We start from the raw sequence: 23,754 nt of genomic DNA, 5'->3' as shown, positions 1-23,754 counted from the left end.
GATGAATGAAAACCTCTGTAAAAGATGTGTGCTATGAATGTATTCTGTCGATGAGGGAGTTGTCTTTCTTTAAATAGTTATTTCACATCAAAGCATCAAAGCATCAAAATAAATATAAAACCTTTTGAAAACAGTATCTCTCATACATTTATCTGTCTCTGTCTGCTGAAGGTAAGATGGCATGCAAAGAGGTATCAAAAGAAAACGTATACTGGAGAAAAAGTAACCCGGAAAAAACGTACCCATAAATTATAGTGCATGTTTCCGAGAGAAAACGTACCTTAGAGAAATCGATATCGTAACAAGAATTAAAATACTTATAATAACTAATGCAATAAATACGAGTAACATGTAACTTATTCAATAAACAATTATATCGTTTTTGCTTGTATCATGGTTTACATAATCACATTGAATAATTAAAGAATACAGGCACGTAGTATCGTTTTCGATAGTGGGGTAGGGCGTCCTAAAAACCTTGGCAAGCAAAAAGAAAGATATGCAAATTATGGAAAATCCTCATCTGTTCCCGGGGGGGGGGGGGGGGTGTAAACAGGAGTATTTGTTTATCTATAACTTCATTTTCACTGTTAACATCACTATTTTTGGTTTCATTTTTTGCATGCTCCTTGATAATTCGGGGGTTTTTATATGTAAATTTAAGAAAAATGTTTGCTGCGGAAAAAGTGGAAGGAACACACCCCCCCTCTTCCGGGCTACGTGCCTGGAATAAATGTGTTAAGGCACAAACAAGCCTCGCCTGAGTAGTAAAAGCATTTCGTATTTTAGTATGTTTTAAAAATTAGTTATTCGTTTTGCATAAACGTCTTTTTTACCCCTTCCGCCGCCCATAATTGGTATTATAAGGAGTGAATGAAAGGTTTTTGTACTGAATGAGAACAGAGGAATTTTTAGTTACAGAGTTCCGAAGACACACGTCCCCTGGCTAAAGTGAATTGTATAAAACAGAATGTCCCGTGCTACCTTAACACCTTAACTGCATTCCATCTCCATCTCAAACCACTGTAAAGTGTGCGACTGACGTGCTAGGTTCGTTTTGCCTTGCCTAGATGGGCTTTGCGCGCTGGCAGCTCACTGCTTAGGACAGTAGCGTGAGTAGGTTCTGAAGTCGTGAGTTCAAATCCCGGGGCTTGGTAGGAGATCCAAATAATGTGAATTTCTTGGTGCTTTATCTATTTTCTTCACTACAAGACAGGTTTATGTCAATTTGAGAGCTACTGCAATTTCTGTGCTAATCATATATTTAAGCAAGGATTTTCTAATTAGTAACATTTTTTTCTACACATATTAGGCCCAATAAGGAATGTTGTTGAAGACTATAAGGACACCCAAAGGCCTTGTCTTTTGATTTCAACATCGATTATAGTATAATCCATCAAATAATCCCTCCTTTTTATGCTTTCTTTATCATCATTTCCCTGTGGAATTTTTAATACTATATAAATTCAGGTATATTAATTCACGATCAAAGAATGGCGGCTTTACATTAATTCCTAATCAGTGGTTTCTCGCTGAATCTTTTCACAGTACAACAGGGAAAAATTAATCGGGCTTTTTATCTTGTGATGCTATTCTGAAGATAACGCAGGATTGTCTTCATGCCTCAGGCGAAGCACGCTTGTACATGTCTTCAAAGAACCTATTCTGACTATTTTAACATCAGACAAAATCGTAGCTTTGCAGAAATATATTTTAGAAGTTTATACTCTTAGTTCAACGTGATTATGAAATGAAAGTTCTGTACACTCCCATTTTTACTACATGTATATCAAAAGGCTCAATATTTGGATTTGCTTTTCATTATACCTTTTAATTAGTTTTCTTCAAGGAAAAGACAGACTCATTATCGAAGTATTCAAATTCTTTGTAAGCCAAATTAAGACTGTGTGCACTTCTGACTCTTTTAAGCGTTATAACAGTAAGTTTTACATATACAAAAATGTTTTGCCTGAAGTAAAGTTTTCAATAAACTGTTTAATGAGCTATGCAAGCGATAAAAAGATTCAAGTTTTGCCAAAGAAAATCTTTGGTAAGTAAAAAGGAGCAGAATACTCTTTAGTAGCGACCGAAACAGTGAGATTGTAATAAAAATACTGGCACTGAAACTTGATACTAAAGGCAATCAAAATTAAGATCAAGCTAAGCATATTGATATCCGATACTTTATCTACAAAATAACACCACAAATAAACTTTAAGATGTTTATTTGAAAAATCAAGCATGATAAAAGCGGTCAAACCCTGATATCGGCAAACTTCATCTGTATTTTGTAGTTCAGAAGGTAAATTAGATCGCCTTACAAAACCTGTTTCGTTGCAACTTATAAAATTGTATATTCATATTCATCTGATATGGATTTCAAAGAAGAGTAACGGGTATTAAATTTGCAGCTAAAAATTGCATTCATTATTCTTAATCTGTATGTATTTTACAAATATAAAATTTCTCTTGAATTATATGATTGTCTTTAGAATATCAATGGAAATTCAAAAACTGACTTTCTAATGCTGTGGTTTTAATCTGGCACTGGTCAAACAAGTAGCACTTTTAAAAATTTATTTATGGAGAAGCTAATTAGTTAACATTTCAAACATAATACATTGATTAATTATTTATCAACTTCTCTTATTAACTTAAGCTTCTGCTTATCAATCTCTTATTGACTTCTTTTTATATCTGCACTTAATTTATTAATTGAATGATTGATTGAGCGATCGATTGATTGTTTAATTAATTCATTCATTCATTGATTCATCCATTCTTATTCATTTTAGCATTCGCACCAATTGCTTACCTGCCTAGAAGTTTGCATTATAATTGTACGACTTTTTAAAAATCGACTTCTTTAGGGAACCCATTGTGCCATTGCTTCCTTAATGAAAAAAATATCCTGATTAATTACAAAATAAAATGGATTGCAATCGGACAAAGCGTCCTTGGTTTTTGGATCGATTGTATGGCTTCCATTACGGCCTATCACGTTTCCCCCGTAATGAGAGCTAATGCATAGAGCGGACTTTGGTGATAAAGTACGGTATTCATTAATAATCGGATGAAACATTTTCCTTCGGCTAAATAGTTTACAGATATGTTGTGTTGTGTACAAAGAAGCCCTTTAAATCTTTTTTCTCTATTTATTTTTGTTAGCGCTGTGTGTGTGGGGGGGGGGGGGGGGGCTTTCTTGTTGGTCAAACCAAAAAAAATACATGTGATAAACAAATCATTTCTAGGAAAAACCAATTTGGAGTCTATGGGGAATAGGTACAGACGGAGAATATAGTTGAAATAAGATTATAGGACTGATCGTGACCGACTTGATTGATAAAGAAATTGTCTGTGACATCTGTTCGACCTCTGAATAAGAATCAAGCGCAAGCACGCATTCATGTCGTCTTTTCCGTAAATCGTTTCTGGTAGTGCAGAATACGAATAACTCACTTGATGGTATCGATGCTGTGAAGTAATTTTCATTCAAAAATAAAAGAATGGGTAAAGCGTTGGTTCAAATTTATGACGTCATAATTCTGTTGACATTTTTCTCGGCTTTTACGTATAAACGATGTTTTGGAACAAGTGAACGTTTGGACAAGTTGTGTCTCTTATACCATTTAGAATTAAGTGTAATCAAAGTACTGAACCACTGAAAGCCCAGCTCAGCTCCTTTGGTGCGTAATTGTGCACATTGCGTAGATAAACTGGCAAACATTCTCTTTGTCAGTATTCGTGCGACATGCTTTTGATGTCGGGAAGGCGTCAGAAAGTGAATGAATTATGTGAGCGGCTCACAAAATTATGCCTGTCTACGGTGCTTAGAATTTTAAAACATACTTTATATATCGGTTTGCGTGTTAAAGCGTGAAGAGGGAGGAAGGTACATATATTGTGACTTGTAGAAAAGATGTTATATTGATGTACTTTGTTTAATTTGAAAATGGTGTTATCAACTCGATATTTCTCTCAAAGACCTTTAAAGTTAGTTCATGTACATGTACCTCTGTGAACGCAGAGCAAGCAAAGCTGAAAATTTGGCAAGAATGACTTCATATGTTTTAGAATATACATGTTAATGCTTTTTATCAAGTATTAACAAATAAACATATAAGTATAAGAAAAGATTAATTATATTTCAGTGGCAAGTTTTAAACCTATCAGGAGAAGAACAATAATTAGTTTGATGAATGGATGCAAGATTAACATTTTTCGGCAAAACAAGACATTCTGATATTGTAATTTTTTAATTGCATAAAATTTTTGTTAATACCATTAGACGTTTTCCACACAATATTAAATCTCAATTCGATTTGATTTACAATGTGGCATATTTTAGTAGTATGCATGTATTTTCGTTTTTTATGATAAGACGTTCTGAAACAATGATAGCTACCTTCGATTTTGTACATAAGCATATCATGAGCAAGCCTGGATATCGAAATCAGAAAGCACAATAATACTTTTAACCTTTAATGGTAAAAAAACGTATTGTTAATTGAGACTTTAAAATTTATTGGTAAAAAAAAATATTCCTCACAATTTATGTGTGGTTTTTTAGTCCCTTCATCCCAAAATAGCATGCTAAAACACATTAAAATTATATTTGTACGGAACAGTCCCCGGCCAATCTTCTTGGCTGCGAATGTTTAACAAATTAAAGCATAAAACTTTTTACAACAGGTTTTGTATGTTTGAAGTGGACCATCGATACTGATAAATAATAACCTTGATAAAGCAGTAAAACTCACAAACACATCTATTAACAAAAATCAATCAGGTATAACAAGATAATAAACACATAAAACCATCTCATTCACAAGGTGAAGGTACAAATGATTTCCTCTGTCATAATAACTAGATTAAAAAAAAACAGACTGAAATATGGGTTTTTGCAATCTAAGTTTTGTGGAATAAATTCTGTCATCCAATGCTGATCTTGATAAAAATGGTATTTATTCATTTCTGATAAACTGGCATCTACAATGTTAGTTAACGTATACATATAACCAGTCAAAACAAATCAGTATTCTCAATTAACTCTAATAATCATCGAAAGTAACAGTCTGCTTTTTCTATCTGACGATATTTGGGATAGAATCTGAACTAGGAGACATTCCTTTGTGATTATTTTTTTACGTAACTCAGTTTATCTCAAGAAGCATAAAAGTGTGGCAATTAATGATTCAAAACATCGTACCTTGACCCAGTAAATTAGGAATGGAAAAAGCATAAACTGTATGAGACCTTTTATTACCCGGTTTTTATGACAAAATTAAATTGAAAGATATTACATGGAATCGAAAATGTTAAACGTATTGACTGGTTCAACCTCGACGATATTGATATTTAACTGCGAGAATAAAAGACAATATTAATTTACTATACACAATTTCAAAGAGCACATTATGGTAGACCATGTCACACCTCATTAGCTCAGTTGTAAGCGATATCCGTGTTACATATAGATTTTATGACAAGGTTAAAATATAGTTGATGAGAAAAATTTTGAGTGAAACACAATAAAACGATGCAAAATTGTTAGAAGAGACTGCATATGGTAATCTAATATAGAAGATTGGGTCAGCCTGATTTATGACAACATTTTCATGCCTCATATCAACCAGTATCCATATCCATTAACGATATATAAGTATAGATGGCGATCAGTAAATAAAATAAGACTTTGCTTAAAGACTGACTATGAAGCTATTCTTGTCTCTTGTGATAAATCTAAGCATGCAATTTCATATAAATTAATTTGTTTTAAAGAACGTCTTTGGCAATACATTGTACTTTTTATCAAAAACCTGAATGAAATTTATAATCAAATAAAATTCCAATGGCAAGGATGATAGAAATTCAAAGTCGACAAGATGGCTACGAAGCATCCGGAGTCCCAAAGCTGTTTGAATTACATTGTTAGCTGTGCCTTTATTGTCTATATTCGTAAATCATTTAATAATTAATCAATCGAACTTTTATCTCAGCAAAACCCTACCAGGCGAGCAGATAAAAATATGATCAAATTATGAAAGACAAAATCTCAAAGACAAAATGTGATATGTTGTTTTGGACTCTGTCCTTCAAAGTCTGTTGTAAAATGGAGGATGTATGTTCAACAATTACAAACGAAGGTTGGACTTGTGTAAAATACTACGAAATTTGTGTTAAATGTGACTGTATTTGCCTTAAGGATAACCGCTTCTTATTCTATAAACATGTCTCTTTTATTTTGAGTTGTTATTTCTGGCATATCGAACAAAAAAAATTATATATTTTTAGCTATATAGATTTTTAATGACTGATAGATCACGTTTTTCAATACTTGATGTTCCTTCTTATTAAGGAGTTGGACTATTAAGCTAAATTAGTGTATATCTAAATGTATTTTTGGAACAATATTTAGTTTATCTTAATCCTAATTTCCTCTGTATTTATCGGTAATCGTTGCTGTTAATATACTACTTTACGTTCATTGAAGTCCAGCTGACACTATTTAATAAAATATATTCTTTAATTTGTAATTTTGCATGACAAAAACATAGATAACAATGTTCACACAAGATTGAATTCGAAAAAGAAATTAAATGGTGGCATTTCAGATACAAATCAAGAATTAATAGCTGTAATCGTGTAGCAAGAATTATCAAGCAGCCGCTACAAAACACTTCCTTCGTTATCTATTTAAAGAGATAGTTTCAACAATTACTGTAGACGTGTGAATGATGTAAATGTACCTAATTACATGTAACCATATCTTTCAGCATATATTCGCAGGTCGTTGTCCTTGTACCAGATAAAATAGCCGTTAGCCTGTCAATTATAGCATTTTTTTAACTCTTTAACATGGTTCTAATTGAGCAAAGAAGCTTCGGGGTTTTTTTTTTCAAATATATTTTCTTTATTTCAGTGTCTATGAAGCTATTTACTGACACCTTAAGTCTTCAAGTATTTTCGCATAATTCTAATGAATCTAATGAAAAGGAGTTTGCAATTTACCAGTATTCCAGAATTATATAGTTGGTTCTAATAGATTTTAATTGTGACACTGGATGATAAAAACATGGATATATTTTTTAAAGCAAACGAAAATTTATTAAAATTTGAATCATAATTTTTAAAAGTCTCTTTCAGTGCAATTTATTTAAATGAGGTTTACACCCAATCCTTTTTATAAAGTACAATTTGCTTTAAATTCAAGTCTTTGTCAAAATTGGGCTAATCATTTCATTTTAGAGACATTTAACTGATCAAATGTTACAGAAATTTAATTGATGACAAATTGCATACAATTGACTGATGGTACGTGTATGTTGCATACCTTTAACTGATGACAAACTGCAGTCGTTTTACTGATGACATGTTGCAGACATTTGAATGATAAAATGTTGGAGACATTTATATGATGGCCTTCTGAGACTTTTTAATTGATGACATTTTGCAAATATATAATTGATGACTTTGCAGACATCATTTATAGAGCATCCAGTAAAAGGCTACCTATGTTTAAGTTCTGTTGCAAGTACATTTAATAGGAATGAAGAATTTTTGTAACTTTATTCTCTGAGAGAGAAACATATTGGGGTAACGGTGGAAACAACGACTTGCAGGTACTTAAAAATGAATGTAGACGGATCCCAATCAGTTCGAGTACATGAGGTAGGTATATAGTCCATGTTTATGGAAGACGAGCAGGTTGCAGCAATTAATGCCACTGTAACTTCCAGACAAGCGTTATTAGATAACAATCCGCATTTTATATTCCTACACAAGCATACAGAACCAGTCTTCTTAATTATGATATGATTTATTGGGCAACACAAACCGGTCGAAAGAGACATTTGTTATCAATGTTTTATAGCTAACCTTTCCTTGCTATAATTACATGAGTTTCCTCTTATTTGGTTTCCTAGAATAATTATTGAATTGATTTGGTCAAACTAAATGTCAATCAAACCAATTGCATATTGTCATAGTAAATATTCTATAATCAGCCTGCAGCTTGCTATCGTTTTTCTCTGTTTCGTCATGTGACGAGTGGTTCAGCATTCCAAAAGTCAAAGATAGGTCAACCATTTTCGAGCTTCCCATGCTCATTTCATGTACAATGACTTTGATATCTTTTAGATTTTAATGATATATTTTATTTCAATTTTAAAAGTTTAAATCCCACATTGTCTATTTTTTAAGCTCAAAGCTAAGATGTGAATTTTCCAACGATTTTGTTTTGTTTTCAAAAGAAACACTGACCAAATTGTCAGATTACAATAACATTGTCGATAGTTGATCATCATTCAAAGACATTTAATTCATTCCAACATGTATCTATTGACGATGAACAATTTTAACAATTATGTAAATTTTGACAAGCAATTATTCTGCACTTCTACTTAATTTATGGGAAAAAAAACAAGCAAGTTGCATGCAGAAATAAATTTGGCATCCATTTAAAAATGCATGGTACTATATATGCATGTATACGATGAGTGTGTAAATCTGCTTCAAATATATGAAAACATATATATACATGCAACTAATCAATTTCAGCATTCAATTTCTTCATATAGACATACAAGTACAAGCTATTTACAGATTGTTTTTAATCATACAACAAATTAAATGTACATACAGACATGTAATTTGGGCATTCAATTTACTGTACATGATCATACCGACATGCATGTTATTCTCTGAGATACATGTATCCAGTTAGTATTTAGAAAGTTACCCATGCAAACATAAAGCTTATACATATACCAGACAGGCACACAAAGCTGTGTAAACGGTTAAGTTATTATGAAAATGGAATCAACAAGCATGCATTAGTTAACATGTATATGAGAAGTTGAACAAAATTGGAAGTATTTTGCACGTTGTCATAACAACATAAACTTGCAATATTTACAGCTTGGAAGTTAACTGTCTATTAAGGGTGATAATCAGTTTATGGCCGTAATCTAAGTTTTTGTTAATTTTGTTTAACTGAAATCATTTAAAATCCATTTGAATCACAAAACAATGCTGATCGCTTGAACGCCTTTCGAATAAGTCAATTTGAATATGAATGGAAGTAAACACATTCGATCAGACAGACAATTAATAAATATGTACAATGACTAAGAGTTCGTTCTTTCTATTCAAATAACTTTGATTGGCGAGAGGCATTAAAGCGGACCAATTACCCTAGAAGACATTTCACACTGTCGAAGAATATATTGAAAATCAGTATCCTGTCAGTTTTAGCGAGATGTACGACTCCTGGCCGTATTTCTAAAATGTTAATAACCCAACTGGGAGTACAGTTAGTTGAACACTCGCCAAAACGTAAAAAGTCGTCCAAGTCTAACGATTTTCCCGCCATCAGAGGAACTTTAAAGCCACAAAAGCACCGTATTGCAAAGCGACTTGACTGATCGCGGACAATCAATGTAGCCGAGGAAATTATTTTCTAAAAGCAACCGTAAATCTATTTTAAAGATTAAGTAAGATTTCATTTTCCCATTGCTGTCATATTAATGCATATCAAATATAATAACGTACAGAAATGCACTGTTTGCAATCGCTGGTATGCGTTGTAATAGAGTTTTAACACAGTGCAGTTCGTCAATATCGAAGTGCTTCATCAAAAAAAGATATGTATGATTAATACAAACACCGAATTGCTTATTTTGAGAAAACTTAAAAATATACTCAATTTGTTTGCGTAAGCATAGTCAACTACTTATTAATTGTAGGTCATATAGAGAGCATTTGTATGTGTCAGGAAAAAAATGTAATGCATTTTCATAGTCTTAACTAAAACGGTTTTTTTTACCAATTGTGTTCATCTTTGAAACGAATATAGATAAAAGGAAAATAATGAATCTCGTACACTGTGGAAATAGTTAAATTGTTTGTTTTTACTGCTCAGTTTGTGTTAATATTTTGAATTTAAATACACAATTTTTATTGCACAAAGATAATACATCAATACTTGCCAGGTGACCATGTTTGGAAATGCTTTATTTCTCATGGAAGAAAGAGGATATATATATAACTCAAAACAGCATTGTTCAATTATAACTGACTTATTTTCATGCAATCAGGATCAAGCATCACGCATTGGTGAATGCATTGCCAAGATTATGGAAACATTAAGAAAATAGTAGCAATCGAAAGCAATAAGGGATTAAATATATTGACTATTCTTAGAAATTTTCATTTGATATCTGTAAAAATCATCTAGTTTAGGTCGGAAAACTAATTCCTATAACACGACAAATTCGTTATATCGTTATCTAAAAAAAAATATGACCCTGCGTTAAGAATGTCATATTCAACTAGACCTATGCTTTCAAAACTGGTCTTTGTTCGTAGTTCGTCCTTTTATGGGTAATTGTTCAGGGTAATCACCGTTCACAAAACGATAATGACAATAATCTTCAAATATTTTTTGTTCGTCCTAAACTGTAGTATAAAAAAGTTCCTCTGCGCAGGCCCACTACCTTCTGTTTTGTTACATATATATGATTGAATAAATGTTTGAAAAAAAAAAGATATATCTTAGTCAGCTAAGAATAAACAATCTTACACAAGTTAAATGATTCATGGGGTCAAAATTTACTCTAGACTCATCATGAATATACATGTAGATGAATAGAGATTCTTTGCAGAAAATTCATCTTTAGTATTATTTACCACAATTATCCTTTGCAAACTATTCATTGCATTCAGTACTAATGTGAATAAATGTTAATAATTATTATGCAATTTATAGAATATCATTGACTATGCGTGAATGGATCCTAATTAAAACAAAGAAAGAGGAAAACGCGAAGTATCAAACAGACAAATATTGTTCGGTATATTTTATATGTAATTAATTAGTTACCACAGGGCCGTGGATATGAATACCTAGAAAGTTTATTATGAGACTCGGTCTTTCGTGCACTAATATAATATATATGTATAATTTGTTTACTCTATACATTCTTTTGATTTTGTAAATTTCAAAATACGAATTGTATATGATGTCTTGTAATCCGCTTCTCACGATTAAGTAAACTGCAAAAGCCTTTTTCCAACTCAATTCATTCAAAACAAACAATTTTGCATTAAGGACAACTGTGTCTGCATCGCGGAGCGTTTTATATGATGTATTCAATCTATTTATAATCATTCAATCGAATGAAGTAGCCAAATGTAATCTAGCTAACATAACATGCGAGTACTCGTTAACACTTGATAGAGTTCTTTATTGAAAAGCTAAATGGAAAGGCAAATGGAAAACGTAGATTCAAATAACAAAACTGTTTGACAAAGAAAACATTCTACTAAATTAGATTTCATATTAAATTATATACAGATCCTCCTAGATTTAAAAACATCTTCTGATGAAATACAGAACAAAAATGTTATGTGTAACTATTTCGTTTTAAAAACCAAGTTTCTATGGGTTTTATAATTGTAAACCGTTTTTATACGTTTAAGCATCATTGGAGATACGAGAGAATATAATTCTTCATTGTCTATCAACTGCTTTTACATTTAAAAGCGGATGAGAAATGTTATTTCAATTCTCAGGTGAATTGACCATTGCGATCGTAGCTGTATTTAAAGTTAGCTCACAAAGTACATAAAGAACAAATGGATATAAATACAATTAATCGATCAATCTTCTGGTAGATTTCGGTTTATTCTTACGATCACTTAATGACCAAACAGCAGTTTCTTCCCTTTCTTTCGATCATTGACAATCCATGTCTAAATCCCTGTGTGATAATTTAACACAACATTGTGAATTTATTTTTTCTTTTACCCCAGAGGTACTTGTAGGCTTTTTTTATAATTGAAAAAGACATAAAATTCTCATTAAGTGTCCATGCAACAAGAAATTTGATTGATTGCCCCTAGAGCTCATAAAGTTAAGTACTTAAAATTTTTCCTGTTTTTCAAGGGTATAGGAGATAATCAGCCGCAGTTTTCAATAGACTATTGGGAAATTAATGTCCACCTTGGTAGTCAAAGATATCGCTACAGTGACGTTCATATAATGAAGAATGTTCGTGGAATAAGCTACCTTTTGATATTGGAATCGTTTGCAATAGCTCTTAATTCATTAGCCAAGCCAGTTAGATACTACACGAAGTCAAGTGAGAAGTAAACATGATGTTTACTACAAAGAGATAAAAAGAGTAGTTTGTTGAAGATAAAATTTATTATCTCTCGTGGAAGATCTTGCACCAAAAATTTTACTTCCAGTCACTAAAACAGACAGCTCAACCTTGATGATACTGTTTTAAAATGTTTAACAAATTAATTGGTAACATTATTCCTGGCTCCGGGTTTTACTATTTGGCAATTTTTCAATCATATGCAGAGATGTACTACTTCATTTTAGCTGACTACAGCTTCAAAATATGGATTTGATACCAGATGTCGATAACACCATCCATATCCTAGGACAGTAAATCTTAGACGAGCTTACTCTTGATATCGCTCTTACTTTCTGCTATATTTCTTTTGTAAAAGTGAGACTGAGCTCAAAAGTGTATTCATTTTAGTTTTATAGTCCCCAGAGCCACGCGCCTAAACCATATATTGAAATTCGAAATTTTAAACCAGGATTGAAAATAAATTCGAAAAAGAGTTTTTTTTCAACATGTATTTGTTATCAAATAATACAAACTTTACTCAGTACTTGACGTAAGCCTGTAACACTCCCTATGAAGCATATGCCACGGATATCTCTTTTCGATTTTTCTGTTTCCTTTGACTGTTCCAGTCCTTTCTCTGACAATTTTTCGAAGACTCTTCTCTATGTCAGTATTGGTGGTCTCTGTGGTATCTGTCGTAATATGGTGACAAATGTTCAGATTTTAATATTTTCTGATATATTTTCAATGTCAATGGAGATCGATAAACAAAATGCATTGTTATTATTTTCATAATGTCTTCTTTTTAAAAAGTGAAATTCCCATAGGCAGGGGTTAAGGCTTTTGATGTGGGTGTGCGTGTGTGGGGGGGGGGGGGGGACGGGTGGGGGGAGGGTTTGACATACACATGCTTAGGTATATATAGTAATCATGATTTTTTTTACCACCAGAGCCACTGAGATATCATATGCTGTTTGTCCTGCGTTATTTTGGATAACAGCCGGAGGAGTTTTGAATTAGGGTTCAAGACTCCAAAATAAATTCTAAAATGCAAAAAATGACACCCTCTGATATGTCAATCAAAGGGCTATGGTAACTCAGGTGACCATCAAGGCCTTTAGGCGTCTTGTTTAGATTTATATCTGAGTTCCCCAACCACAAAGAAATGGTTTGATGCAACTTTCTCTCTTCTCATTATTCTGACATCTATCAGAAATGTTCTATTTTTATCATTGATTCGTATATTATCTATTTGGTCAAGAGATACCCAGATGGTTTTATAAATATACGTCACTTTTGACATTGAATAAGAATAAAAAACATCATATTTTTGTTTTTTTTAATTATGCAAACTTGCAACTATTTTTAAAAAGTCGTAAACTTGATAGTCTGTTCTCATTGTCTTGTCTTGAGACGGGATGCCGACAAAATGACAGGGAGAAGCGTTACCTGATTATATTCTGAATTTACTTTAGAGATAACAGTCACCAGGTGGTCTTATTTGATGGTTATCAAAAATATGAACACTTTAGTGTAAAACAATGAAATTTATAAACCCACGCCTAACTTGTAAGTCGAATATGAAAAGGCGTTGAACGGATTTCGGATCTGTCCGGCTTTGAATCTGGTTTCCTATTACTAAGGCGTGATCTGAAACCTTTATCTGAAGATCTACTTTTCCGCAAATCTTAATATTATGCATACCAATTAATCGGTTTTAAGTGCGATATCGCTGGCAATTAATAGCGAACTGCGGATTATTTAGAGACTGTATCACCATATCATGGTCCTATTGACAACTCTCAATGGCCAAGTTCACAAAGACCTCATTTTCAAATCACATGGTAGGATTAGCCTCGTTTGGGATTAGGGTAAATCCCGGACAGTATGGGCACTAGGTCAATGTTTAACAAAGGAATCTGATTGATTCGTTTAGACCACGATGTAATTCATGCATTCATCCAATTAAAGATATCTTTCATCTTGGTCATTCCCCCTACCATTAGTTGATTCCGAGTAAAATGATCATGCTATATTTTGCCATTTTCAAGGGTTTTGCACTATTCACCACTCTATGTGCTTGTATGTAGCCTCTTCAATGCCTGATTGGTATTTAGAAACAAAAGCAGCATTTAACTTCATTGCTTGAAGACCTAAACCAAAAAGATTGACTTAACGGGTACACATTTATTATTTAAAAGTGCATAAAATGTTTTATAAGTTTCATGAGCGTGTACTGGGAATGACGAATGATTCTTTTTATTTATTTTTTTAAATATCTCATATTGTTTAAAAATTCTCACCAACTTCGAACATTTTGATGTTAAGTACCGTAATTTAACAATTTTGATTTAGTTTTCATATCAAGTACCTCACAAATACAGTACTTGTTATCATTCTTCAATGATTATAAAAATAAAAAATATAATACATGAAAGCTTAAAGGGACATGGTCACGATTTTGGTCAAATTTAATTTTTCTGCTTTTATTATTTACAATGCTTTAGGAATCCATTTCTAATGATCAAATCAAATTTGGGTGCCAGTCGATGAGTTTTAAGCAAGATACATGGCTCACAATTCTTCGTCATGTAAACAAGGCTCGTGCCCTGTTTTTGTTTACATAGGTTCAATATACCAGTAAAAATTCTTTTTCAAGCTGATTTGTCTATTTTCTTATTCATATTAATCATAAATAAACAGTTCCTAATGATTAACACATTTATTTGAGGTCTAAAACTGGAATTTTCACTTCAACATTCAGAATGTAAACAAACGCTTTGTTTACATAGCGAAGAATTGTAAGCACTGTAACTCGCTTATAACTCAACAAATGACACTCAAATTTTGGTTGCCTGGTAAAAATGCCTTACTGAAGCATTGTAAACATTAAAATCGAAAAAAAAAATTTGTCCAAAATCGTGACCATGCCCCTTTAAACCTGTATAGCTTGATTTTTCTTAGAGGTGCCAAGATTTGGTTGATTCTTTTAAATTGCAAAAGTGGATCAATGGCAATTATAACTGTTTTAATTATTTATATATCTATAAATTCAAAAAATGGAGAAAAAAAACATAAAATCGCTAAAAATTAGAAAAATGTTTTGAGTCTAAAATTTGCGTTTCGTTCGGTCAAAATGGAACTGTGTTGTGCCGTTATTTACGCTTTCCCTCAGTGTCATAACTGCTTTCTCACCAACTTCCATTTGACATAAATCTGTCTGAAGTCCTTTTATCATTTTGGACACTCGCCCGATTTGTCAAGGATTAGTGAAAGTATATCTTTGACACAAATTTATGGTTTTCACGAGTGACGCTTCATAACACGAACCTTGTTAAATTGATTTCAAAAATCACTAAAATTACAGTTTGACAGTCTTAACAAGCAAGCAATCTAAACAGCATTTAATTGTTGCTATATGCCCCGTTGCATTTGAATACGTAATAAATATGGGGAAAGAGCCTTTTAAAGCATTGGCTTTTCATGGTTTAATATATTATGAAAAAATTGTCATAAATGATAATAATTATTTTATTTGGTATATTATCAATCCGTTGAAAAATTTTTCATCAGAAGCTTGAGGAACGTGTCGTCTGACCTCACATGTAAGAGATATTTCAAGTACATTAGGATCAAAACATCAGGGGACTAGACTGTCTATCTGAGTAAACACATAAGTAATGAGATACATGTATAATAAGAAGAAGAAACGATTAGTCCGATTGGTCTGGTGACTTATTACTTTTGACGAGTAGCGGAAATTAAAACTGTGAAAACAGTAAATCGAGATTTTCAGGGTGTTATATTACCATTATTGATAATTCATGTCAGTGGCTTTGCTATCACCTTTTATTTTTTTGTGCAATATGAAATTGCTACTAATAAGCTAAGGGTGTGTTTATAAAAGGTTATTTTGATATAAACATGACTTATATATGAACTTTTTATGATTTTGAGTTGTAAAATATATCATTTCTAGATGTGTTTGTTGCTAAAGTTTCTTCAATTGTTAAAAACAAAATTCAACCACTTTGGTTTAACATCGGAGGAGAAAAAGAAAGAGCACTATGCTGGACAAGGTTCGATAGATAAAATATTTCACGATAAAATGATTCCGCTGATGAAAGTTTGGAAGGTGCTTTATCGACAAGATCGCTTCTGCAATATACATGTATCATCTAACGCTACTAAAAAGTTTTATTACGCTTCAAGAAACATGTTCTATGAGCTGCCGTAAAGACGCCTTAGAGAAACGTCATCTGTTCTTCTTATTCTCCAATAATCCGTTTTTGGTCTTAACGTTCATTTAAGGGGAAAACCACCGAAGGCACAATCGTAAAGTATTTCTGACTATAATGAAAAAGGAAATTAATTTGATAAGGATCTGGATCGTGATATCAAAGAAGGAGGGAGTCTGTCTTCCATTCAACGCCCGAATGTCTTCATGTTGAAATACATTTAAAGCATTATTCGTCTTAGTTTATAAAGCTATTGTCACGTGAGCCTATAGACTTTTCTCACCTGCAAAACAAAATTTATTCGTTGTAAAAGAAAGAATTTCGGACTCTCTGACTTAAACATTAACGAATAAACTATTGTTCCCTGCAACGCTTAGATATATTTGACTAAAGTTCAAGACTTTTAATGGGATGGCTGTTTTATATCAGTTAATTCTAATGAATGTAGTGGCTGGTGATATTTTAGCCTTCTGACATACATTGGTTGCCCAAGCTGGGTGCATATTGAAACCGCTTTTGTTCATCTCAACGTAGGGTTCCCACATTGCTTCAAGTTCACTAATCGCTTAACATGTACCAATAATTACTGTTTAGTGAATATTAGTCTTGATTTACATAAGCTAAATATTTCTCCGATCCATGAAGGCGGATAAAGCAGGTGCTTATCTTATGCTTTGCGGATGAAAGTTATGGACTCCTCCAGAATGGGACACCTTTGGGCTATTGGCCTAACATCCATGACCACTGAGCCATGTGCTTAATTTACATAACTGTAATTTAATGCATAAAACATCATGAAAGAAAGACTAAGATAAGGAGAATTGTTTGTATCAAAACAGAAATAACAGAAATAAAGCTATTTTTTCTATGTACTTTCCTTTGTTTAATAAATTGTGAAATGTTGTAATGATCAATTCATATTTACATTTTCCAGTGTCTGTGCCTGTGATAACACTACGTATCGATTTTGTACTATATAACCCATAACTTCAAATGACGCCAAATTGAGGCGCCAGCGGGATTTGCTTATTTATATGTTTAAATATTTAATCGTACGATGGTTTAAAATTATATATATATATAAGTAGTAAGGAATCATTCTTTGAATATTATGAGGTGATAATTTTGGTCGGGGCGTGATCAAATCTATCATAAGGCCCTTCGGGCTTTATTGGATTTGATCACGCCCCGACCAAAATTATCACCTCATAGTACTCAAAGGATGATTCCTTATTCCTTAATTCTAACATGTACCAGGCCTGAATATGACATGCATATATAGCATTTTTCGTGGCACGATATTTGTTTCAACGGCTAACTTGATATCATTTTCATATATGTACTTGTTTAATACATGGTAGAAAAGAATACAGCAGAATTTAATTCTGATATGCGTAGTTAAGCCAAGCCCATCTTTCGATAAAGTAACTCCAAAGGCATGTAAATCTCAAACTTGGTCGTTCTGTCACGAAAAGTACCTTGTGATTATCAATGTTGAGAAACCTTACACTAAGATTTACATAGCCTAGTTTCCTGTCTAGATTCTTAACACGAGTTTCATCCAATATTATGATGGAAAGAGACAGACCTTGGCATGGTTTCTCTATTTAGTGTGCAAGGACTGGAGTCTCTCGAGTCTCCTCTCCAATGCACAAAAGTATCTATTTAGACATACACGCTTTTTCCTCAATACAAAAACTATCCTGTCGTGTGTCAGAGCACAAATATGTCAACTCACGCAGGATGATGTAACAAAACTAGCTGAAGAAGAATTCTGTCTGAAAATGAACATTGATGCATGTATTCTTACAGTTTTCATAAAAAGCATTGGAAAAAAACACATGAAAGATATTTGAAGTTTATAAGCGTTCATAATAGCATGCTGTCTCAATAAGACGTTACTTGACATTTTAGCCAATAAAGACAGTTTATGATATTTGGTTAAAGTAATGTAAACGTTTTTTAAATTGGGTCTTAATCATTTGTAAAGTAAAATCATGAACTTAAGGATAATTAATACTGGTCATCTGTGAAATAGGCTATTATGTATGAAAATATACTATGGTCTATTTATACTTTATCCTCCCTATTAAGGGTAAAATGCATTTATGTTAATATGAACTCTACATGGCATTTCAAAATTCATTTAAAAGATTTCCATTTGAGCTAGAAGTGACATAGTAGAAGAAAAAACGACATCACAACAATTCTTCTGAACATATTGCTTCTTCTTCTCTTTATTTTTTTTATTTCATTCTTAACTGCATGTTAAACTTTTTTTTTGATAAATGTTTAATTATATACCATTAAATAGTGTTACTTCTGATTCTTGTTATGATTTTACAGATTTTAAAAGATTCAAAACGAATTCTTGTTTACACATCACATCTGCACATACAAATCTATTTTAACTTTTGATACAGGAGATCAGATATTGTAGGTTTTTCATAAAATAAATTCATGTTGTCATAAATTTTATCTTATCAGATGGCCATGATATGTTTTGAAGGCAAATGAACACTAAACATTCTTCAAAAAAATTAAATAAGATTGCTAACTTGTGTGAAAACCTAACGAATTTTAAGTTCAATCACTTATCAAAATTGTTCATATGAATTCCATATTTTTTCATCACCTCCCATTCTAAGCTTTTCTTGATTACCCCTAAATACCCATTAAATATATGAGATAATTTTTCAGTTCTTTAATAGGTATTTTGTGTGTCTGTTCAAGGATTTTTTACTAAGATACATGCATAAAGGTTCATAAAAGGCTATGAAAATCTTGATTTGGACATTTGTAGCAGATATACGTTTCTAACAATAATAATCATGACATGGATTTCTTGTAGGTGGATTCAAAATCATTTTTTATACTAGGTGATTCTCTTGGATACCTCAGTATATAAATAGCTTTCCTAACCAATAGAGAAACTGTATTCTTTACTTTGTTGTTTATTTAAGATCAACGTTTATATTCACTCTGCTATTTTTGCCTTTATATCGATAAGAAAATTGATTGTAATTCATACAGAAACAAACAAGACTGAAATATAATTTGCTATGAATTTGCTATGTCAAATGAAAAAAAATCAAAACCTCATATCCTATGACAAGAAATGGACAAAACTTTTGGAAAGCGTGAATTCCATTATAAAGCTATTTACATTCCTTACAAAATAATTCAAAACTTTACATTCGTTCATGACCTCAATTTTTTATGCAGGTTAAACTATCACGTGCATTTCCGTTGTAGATAAAATTTTCAATGCATTCTACATGTAAATGAGAGCGTCTGTAATTGTTTCTGACATGTCAAATTATAGTTATTAAGGATGTTTACGTCAATGCAAATAAAAAAAAATGTCTCAAGGGTAATTAAAATTAGTTATCTGCGGTTTTTTATATAAACTCCTGTAGTTTTCAAGGTAGAAATATTATTACCATGGCTAATAACTTTTATTCTGAAAAAAATCGATGCCATGTAGTGTGAACTTACGATTCGCTGTAGCAGAGTTTCGCCCCTTGTTTCAGGCCGCCTACATCATTCACGTAGTTTAAAGAATTGGGTTAGAAGCGCCTGCAGTCCAGTGTTCTTGTGCAAGATCAGGTAAATAGCAACATTTGTCGTATTACCGCAATGAATGTTGACTTATAAATGTCCTTAATCACTTACGTATTTATGTAAAGTGGTTGGGTTTAATTAAGATATAGTTTTTGCGAAACTCATTTTTAAATCTAATTGGTTTTTTAACTTTTGACTCTATGTGGGTTTAGTTGAGCTATAGCTGCTATACACAAAAACATAAATTTCAATTGTATTTTGATTAGCAGGTTTTACAAGGGGAAAAGTGCACTGCAGCCACGAGTGAAAAAGATCCATTAGATGGGAGTTCGATTGATTCCTTCGCGTAATCTGAAAAGGGAAATGAATTACCGTGCTGAAAGATCTTGAAATTATTTTATAAGCGTGGAGAATAAAGTTGCATTTATACTAACAAAAAACCAGAGGAGAGGAATGGAGTAATTGGGCAGATCGTAACAGGTAAATATCGTTCTTTTTCTCCTCCATTAGTGACACTTTTCTTTGCATGTACTTTTAAATCATATAATTCAGTCGGGGGTTTTTTTAATGTAAGATCGTAACATTATTTAACTTTTGCATTTTATCAATATTCTTTTCACTTCCTTATCATATTGCAATTTTTATTGTTACACAATACATTATCCATGTGAAATTAAATTGAGCATAACCATACTTGTTTTTAAAAAAAGCTTTAAGCATATATATGATATCATTTTTTTTTTTCATTTTATTATCACATTTCAATTTCTTATTGTTTATAGTTAAACAATAACCTATCCATTCTGTCCATTTGAAATTAAAAAGTCAAAACATTTTTTTTCAAAGGCTTCAGCATTTTTATTGATACTTTTCTCACTTTATTACTTTATCAAATATCAGTTTCTTGCTTTTACAGTCACACAGTACCTCGTCATTTGAAAACAGAAAGAAACCACTGAGCAAGAGGTACTTAAAGAAAATGAACGACTCTTTTGCTGCGAGTCTACTGAACCTGAACTACAGTTCTTTCATCAACTATGATAGGTCTGATGTGGATTTGTCAATGCCCAATCTTCTTCGGGAACAGCCTTGGAAAATTACGTTCATTCTTCTTTTTGCCGTCGTGATTTTTTTCGGATTCTTTGAGAACCTCGCTATTGTCATTGTGATCATAATCAACAAGCAGATCCACACTGTTACTAACATCTTCATTTGTACCCTTGCTCTCTCCGATATCATGCTTTGTGCGTTTAATTTACCATTCCAACTTCATTACGGGATCACCGACTTTTGGAAATTTGGACCAGTGTTGTGTCGGATCATCATCCCGATGTTCACAATGCCAGTGTTCGTCTCCACGTATGCTATGTTAATGATTGCCATTGAGCGATACATCGTCATCGTATTTCCTTTTCGGAAGAAGATTAACCAGAGACAAGCTGTGTGCATTGTTATCATTATTATCTTATTTGCGATGACGTTTACCGTTCCCGCCATTGTGCATACCGAACTGAAAATTGCCGAGTATGACATGCGACCTTTCATTGATGAGCAAATATACCGGCCCTTCTGTTTGGAAGTGTGGGAAGAGAAAGCGAGCAGATTATATACAATCTTTGGCTTTGCTTTTCAATTCGTAATACCGAAAACTTTGATATCTGTTCTGTATTTCCAAATATACAAGGTCCTTAAAAGAAGACCAGTGAAGCGCAAGGAAACCAAACGGAATTATCATATAACAAGGATTCTCGTCTCTATCACTATTCTGTTCACATTAACCTGGTTACCATTCCAAATCTTCAGCATCACTTTGTACTTCAGTCCAGATTTATTCCAAACCCTTGGCGCGTCTTACAAACTTGTAGACTTGTTATTGAAAATCATTGCCATGAGCTCGTCTTGTATTAACCCATTCTTCTACGGCTGGCTGAATAACAATTTCAGACGGGAAATGGCCACCATACTGGGGCGGAATTTGAAAAAGATTCAGAAAAGTTCAAATGGATTTACCACGTACAATAACTCGAACCTGAATTCAAAAGAAAACGATGATGACTCTGGAACCAAGTTAAAACAAAGCGGGTTGCTGTGAATTACCCGTCTGTCTGTGATTAAGAGATTACTTGCCCTTGATGAATCCAAAACGGGTTAAGGAGGTTTCAATTACTTGAGAATTAGTGAATTACACGAATATTTTCAGAGCAACATTTGATAAGAATTTCGTTTTTATAGGATTAATAAGGGCTTTTTTATCATGAAATATGTTCTTAATTTACTCTCTCTCTCTCTCTCTCTCTCTCTCTCTCTCTCTCTCTCTCTCTCTCTCTCTCTCTGACTCTGAAATGGTGTTGTAACCATTTTGACGATTCGTAAACTAACTCAGCTCAAACAATGTTTGTTAATGGTTGGTGCTTTTATATTTATTGTATGTATTGTATTGTATTGTTATCGAACAATGTTTCAACTACTTGCGTGTGTTTCCAAAAATATTGTAATTCGAACACTGCCGAATATTGTCCTTGATGTGTTATATTTCAATGTCTGCTAGGAATACTCTTTGTTTAAAGCATGTGCGACAGACTGTCATTATTTTTCCTCAAACAAATGCATGTACTCTATGCATTTGACTGAAGTTCAAAGAGTTTTAGAGACGAAAATATCAATTTAACGCTGACAGTGGGTAGTAATTTGTTTATTAGCTGATTACGGTAATCCCATGTGGGTGTTTTATGGTTTTTTTCTCGACCTGATTGAGAGACGAATTCTAAAGGACTTTATTTCGGGGTTTTTTTGAGAAACTGTTAGATTCAATCGACAAGATACACGTAGATAACATAACATCGAACGTATTTTCCTAATGAATTGTCATCTATGGCAAAAATTACTGTTTAGTGTATGTTTATTGCATGTCTGTTGTTCATCGTTATGTTAAACATAAAACATTGAAATTTGTCACATGCTATAGATTTTTTTTTATTTTGCATTTTCTCTCTCTCTCTCTCTCTCTCTCTCTCTCTCTCTCTCTCTCTCTCTCTCTCTCTCTCTCTCTCTCTCTCTCTCTCTCTCTCGCTGTAGCTTATAAAACTAATTGATCAATTCAGGAGAGAATTCGGGTGTGATTTATTTATTGGCTTCTCATTACTATGTCTGGCAAATTCAACATGTCAGATGGTCTGATCACACTAACACATAGATTTGGTTCACGTCTTGCTTCTGTATTCTTTACCCCATAGATTTGTAGGTCTTGTAAATCATTTAATGGTAGCAAAATCACCATGAGCATAAACATTGAACTATTTGAAGAGTGTACTTCATTTTAAAAAGGCGAAAGTTGTTAAAGAGATTAAAGTCGAACGGAAATGTAGTTAATGTACCATTAAAATATCCAGATTTCTCTCTCTCTCTTTCTCTCTCTCTCTTTCTCTCTCTCTCTCTCTCATATCTGGGAACGTTTAAGCGCGCTGGATTCAGTATCAGTCATATGATTTTGTTATTATGAATGAAAATAATTAATCTAAAATCAACCAATTGTGAAATATCGTTTTGTACTTTATAGTATGTAAAGTGCGCACGTTCCTACACTATGTATGTTCATGCAGTAAGTTTGCCTCAAAATCATGATAAAATAAACCAGTTAAGCCGCTGCGGATTAATTAGATAATTTACATAATGAGTAAAACAGAGTTGCAAGAAGCGATATACCCCACAGTCTAAACCTTCGCTAACATGACAAATGTTTGAAGTTGGACTAATTGCCATAGCCAATAGGTATAGGATGGGAATTCGTTTTCCTAATATTTAAAGAC

At 32.7% G+C, this 23,754-nt stretch overlaps 1 protein-coding gene across 2 annotated transcripts; it reads left to right on the top strand.

Moving 5' to 3' along the window:
- Positions 1–19,906: 19,906 nt before the first annotated feature.
- Positions 19,907–22,900, top strand: LOC128177301 (neuropeptide F receptor-like). 2 transcript variants are annotated; one of them, XM_052843963.1, is made up of 3 exons: positions 19,907–19,993; positions 20,215–20,428; positions 20,865–22,900. In XM_052843963.1, the coding sequence occupies exon 3, from the start codon at positions 20,928–20,930 to the stop codon at positions 22,038–22,040; it is 1,113 nt and encodes a 370-aa protein (XP_052699923.1). In that variant the 5' UTR covers positions 19,907–19,993; positions 20,215–20,428; positions 20,865–20,927; the 3' UTR covers positions 22,041–22,900. The 2 variants fall into 2 exon arrangements, with proteins under 2 accessions (XP_052699923.1, XP_052699922.1); XM_052843962.1 differs by having other exon boundaries at positions 19,929–19,993; positions 20,218–20,428.
- The last annotated feature ends 854 nt before the right edge of the window (positions 22,901–23,754 follow it).

Source organism: Crassostrea angulata, chromosome 3, assembly GCF_025612915.1.
Source record: "Crassostrea angulata isolate pt1a10 chromosome 3, ASM2561291v2, whole genome shotgun sequence".
NCBI classification, from domain to species: domain Eukaryota; kingdom Metazoa; phylum Mollusca; class Bivalvia; order Ostreida; family Ostreidae; genus Magallana; species Magallana angulata.
Note: the sequence above shows the minus strand (reverse complement) of the source record. Positions and strands in the feature narration are given on the sequence as shown.

Coding starts and splice junctions, on each gene's coding strand:
- LOC128177301 (XM_052843963.1), top strand. CDS start 20,928: ATGAACGACTCTTTTGCTGCGAGTCTACTGAACCTGAACTACAGTTCT.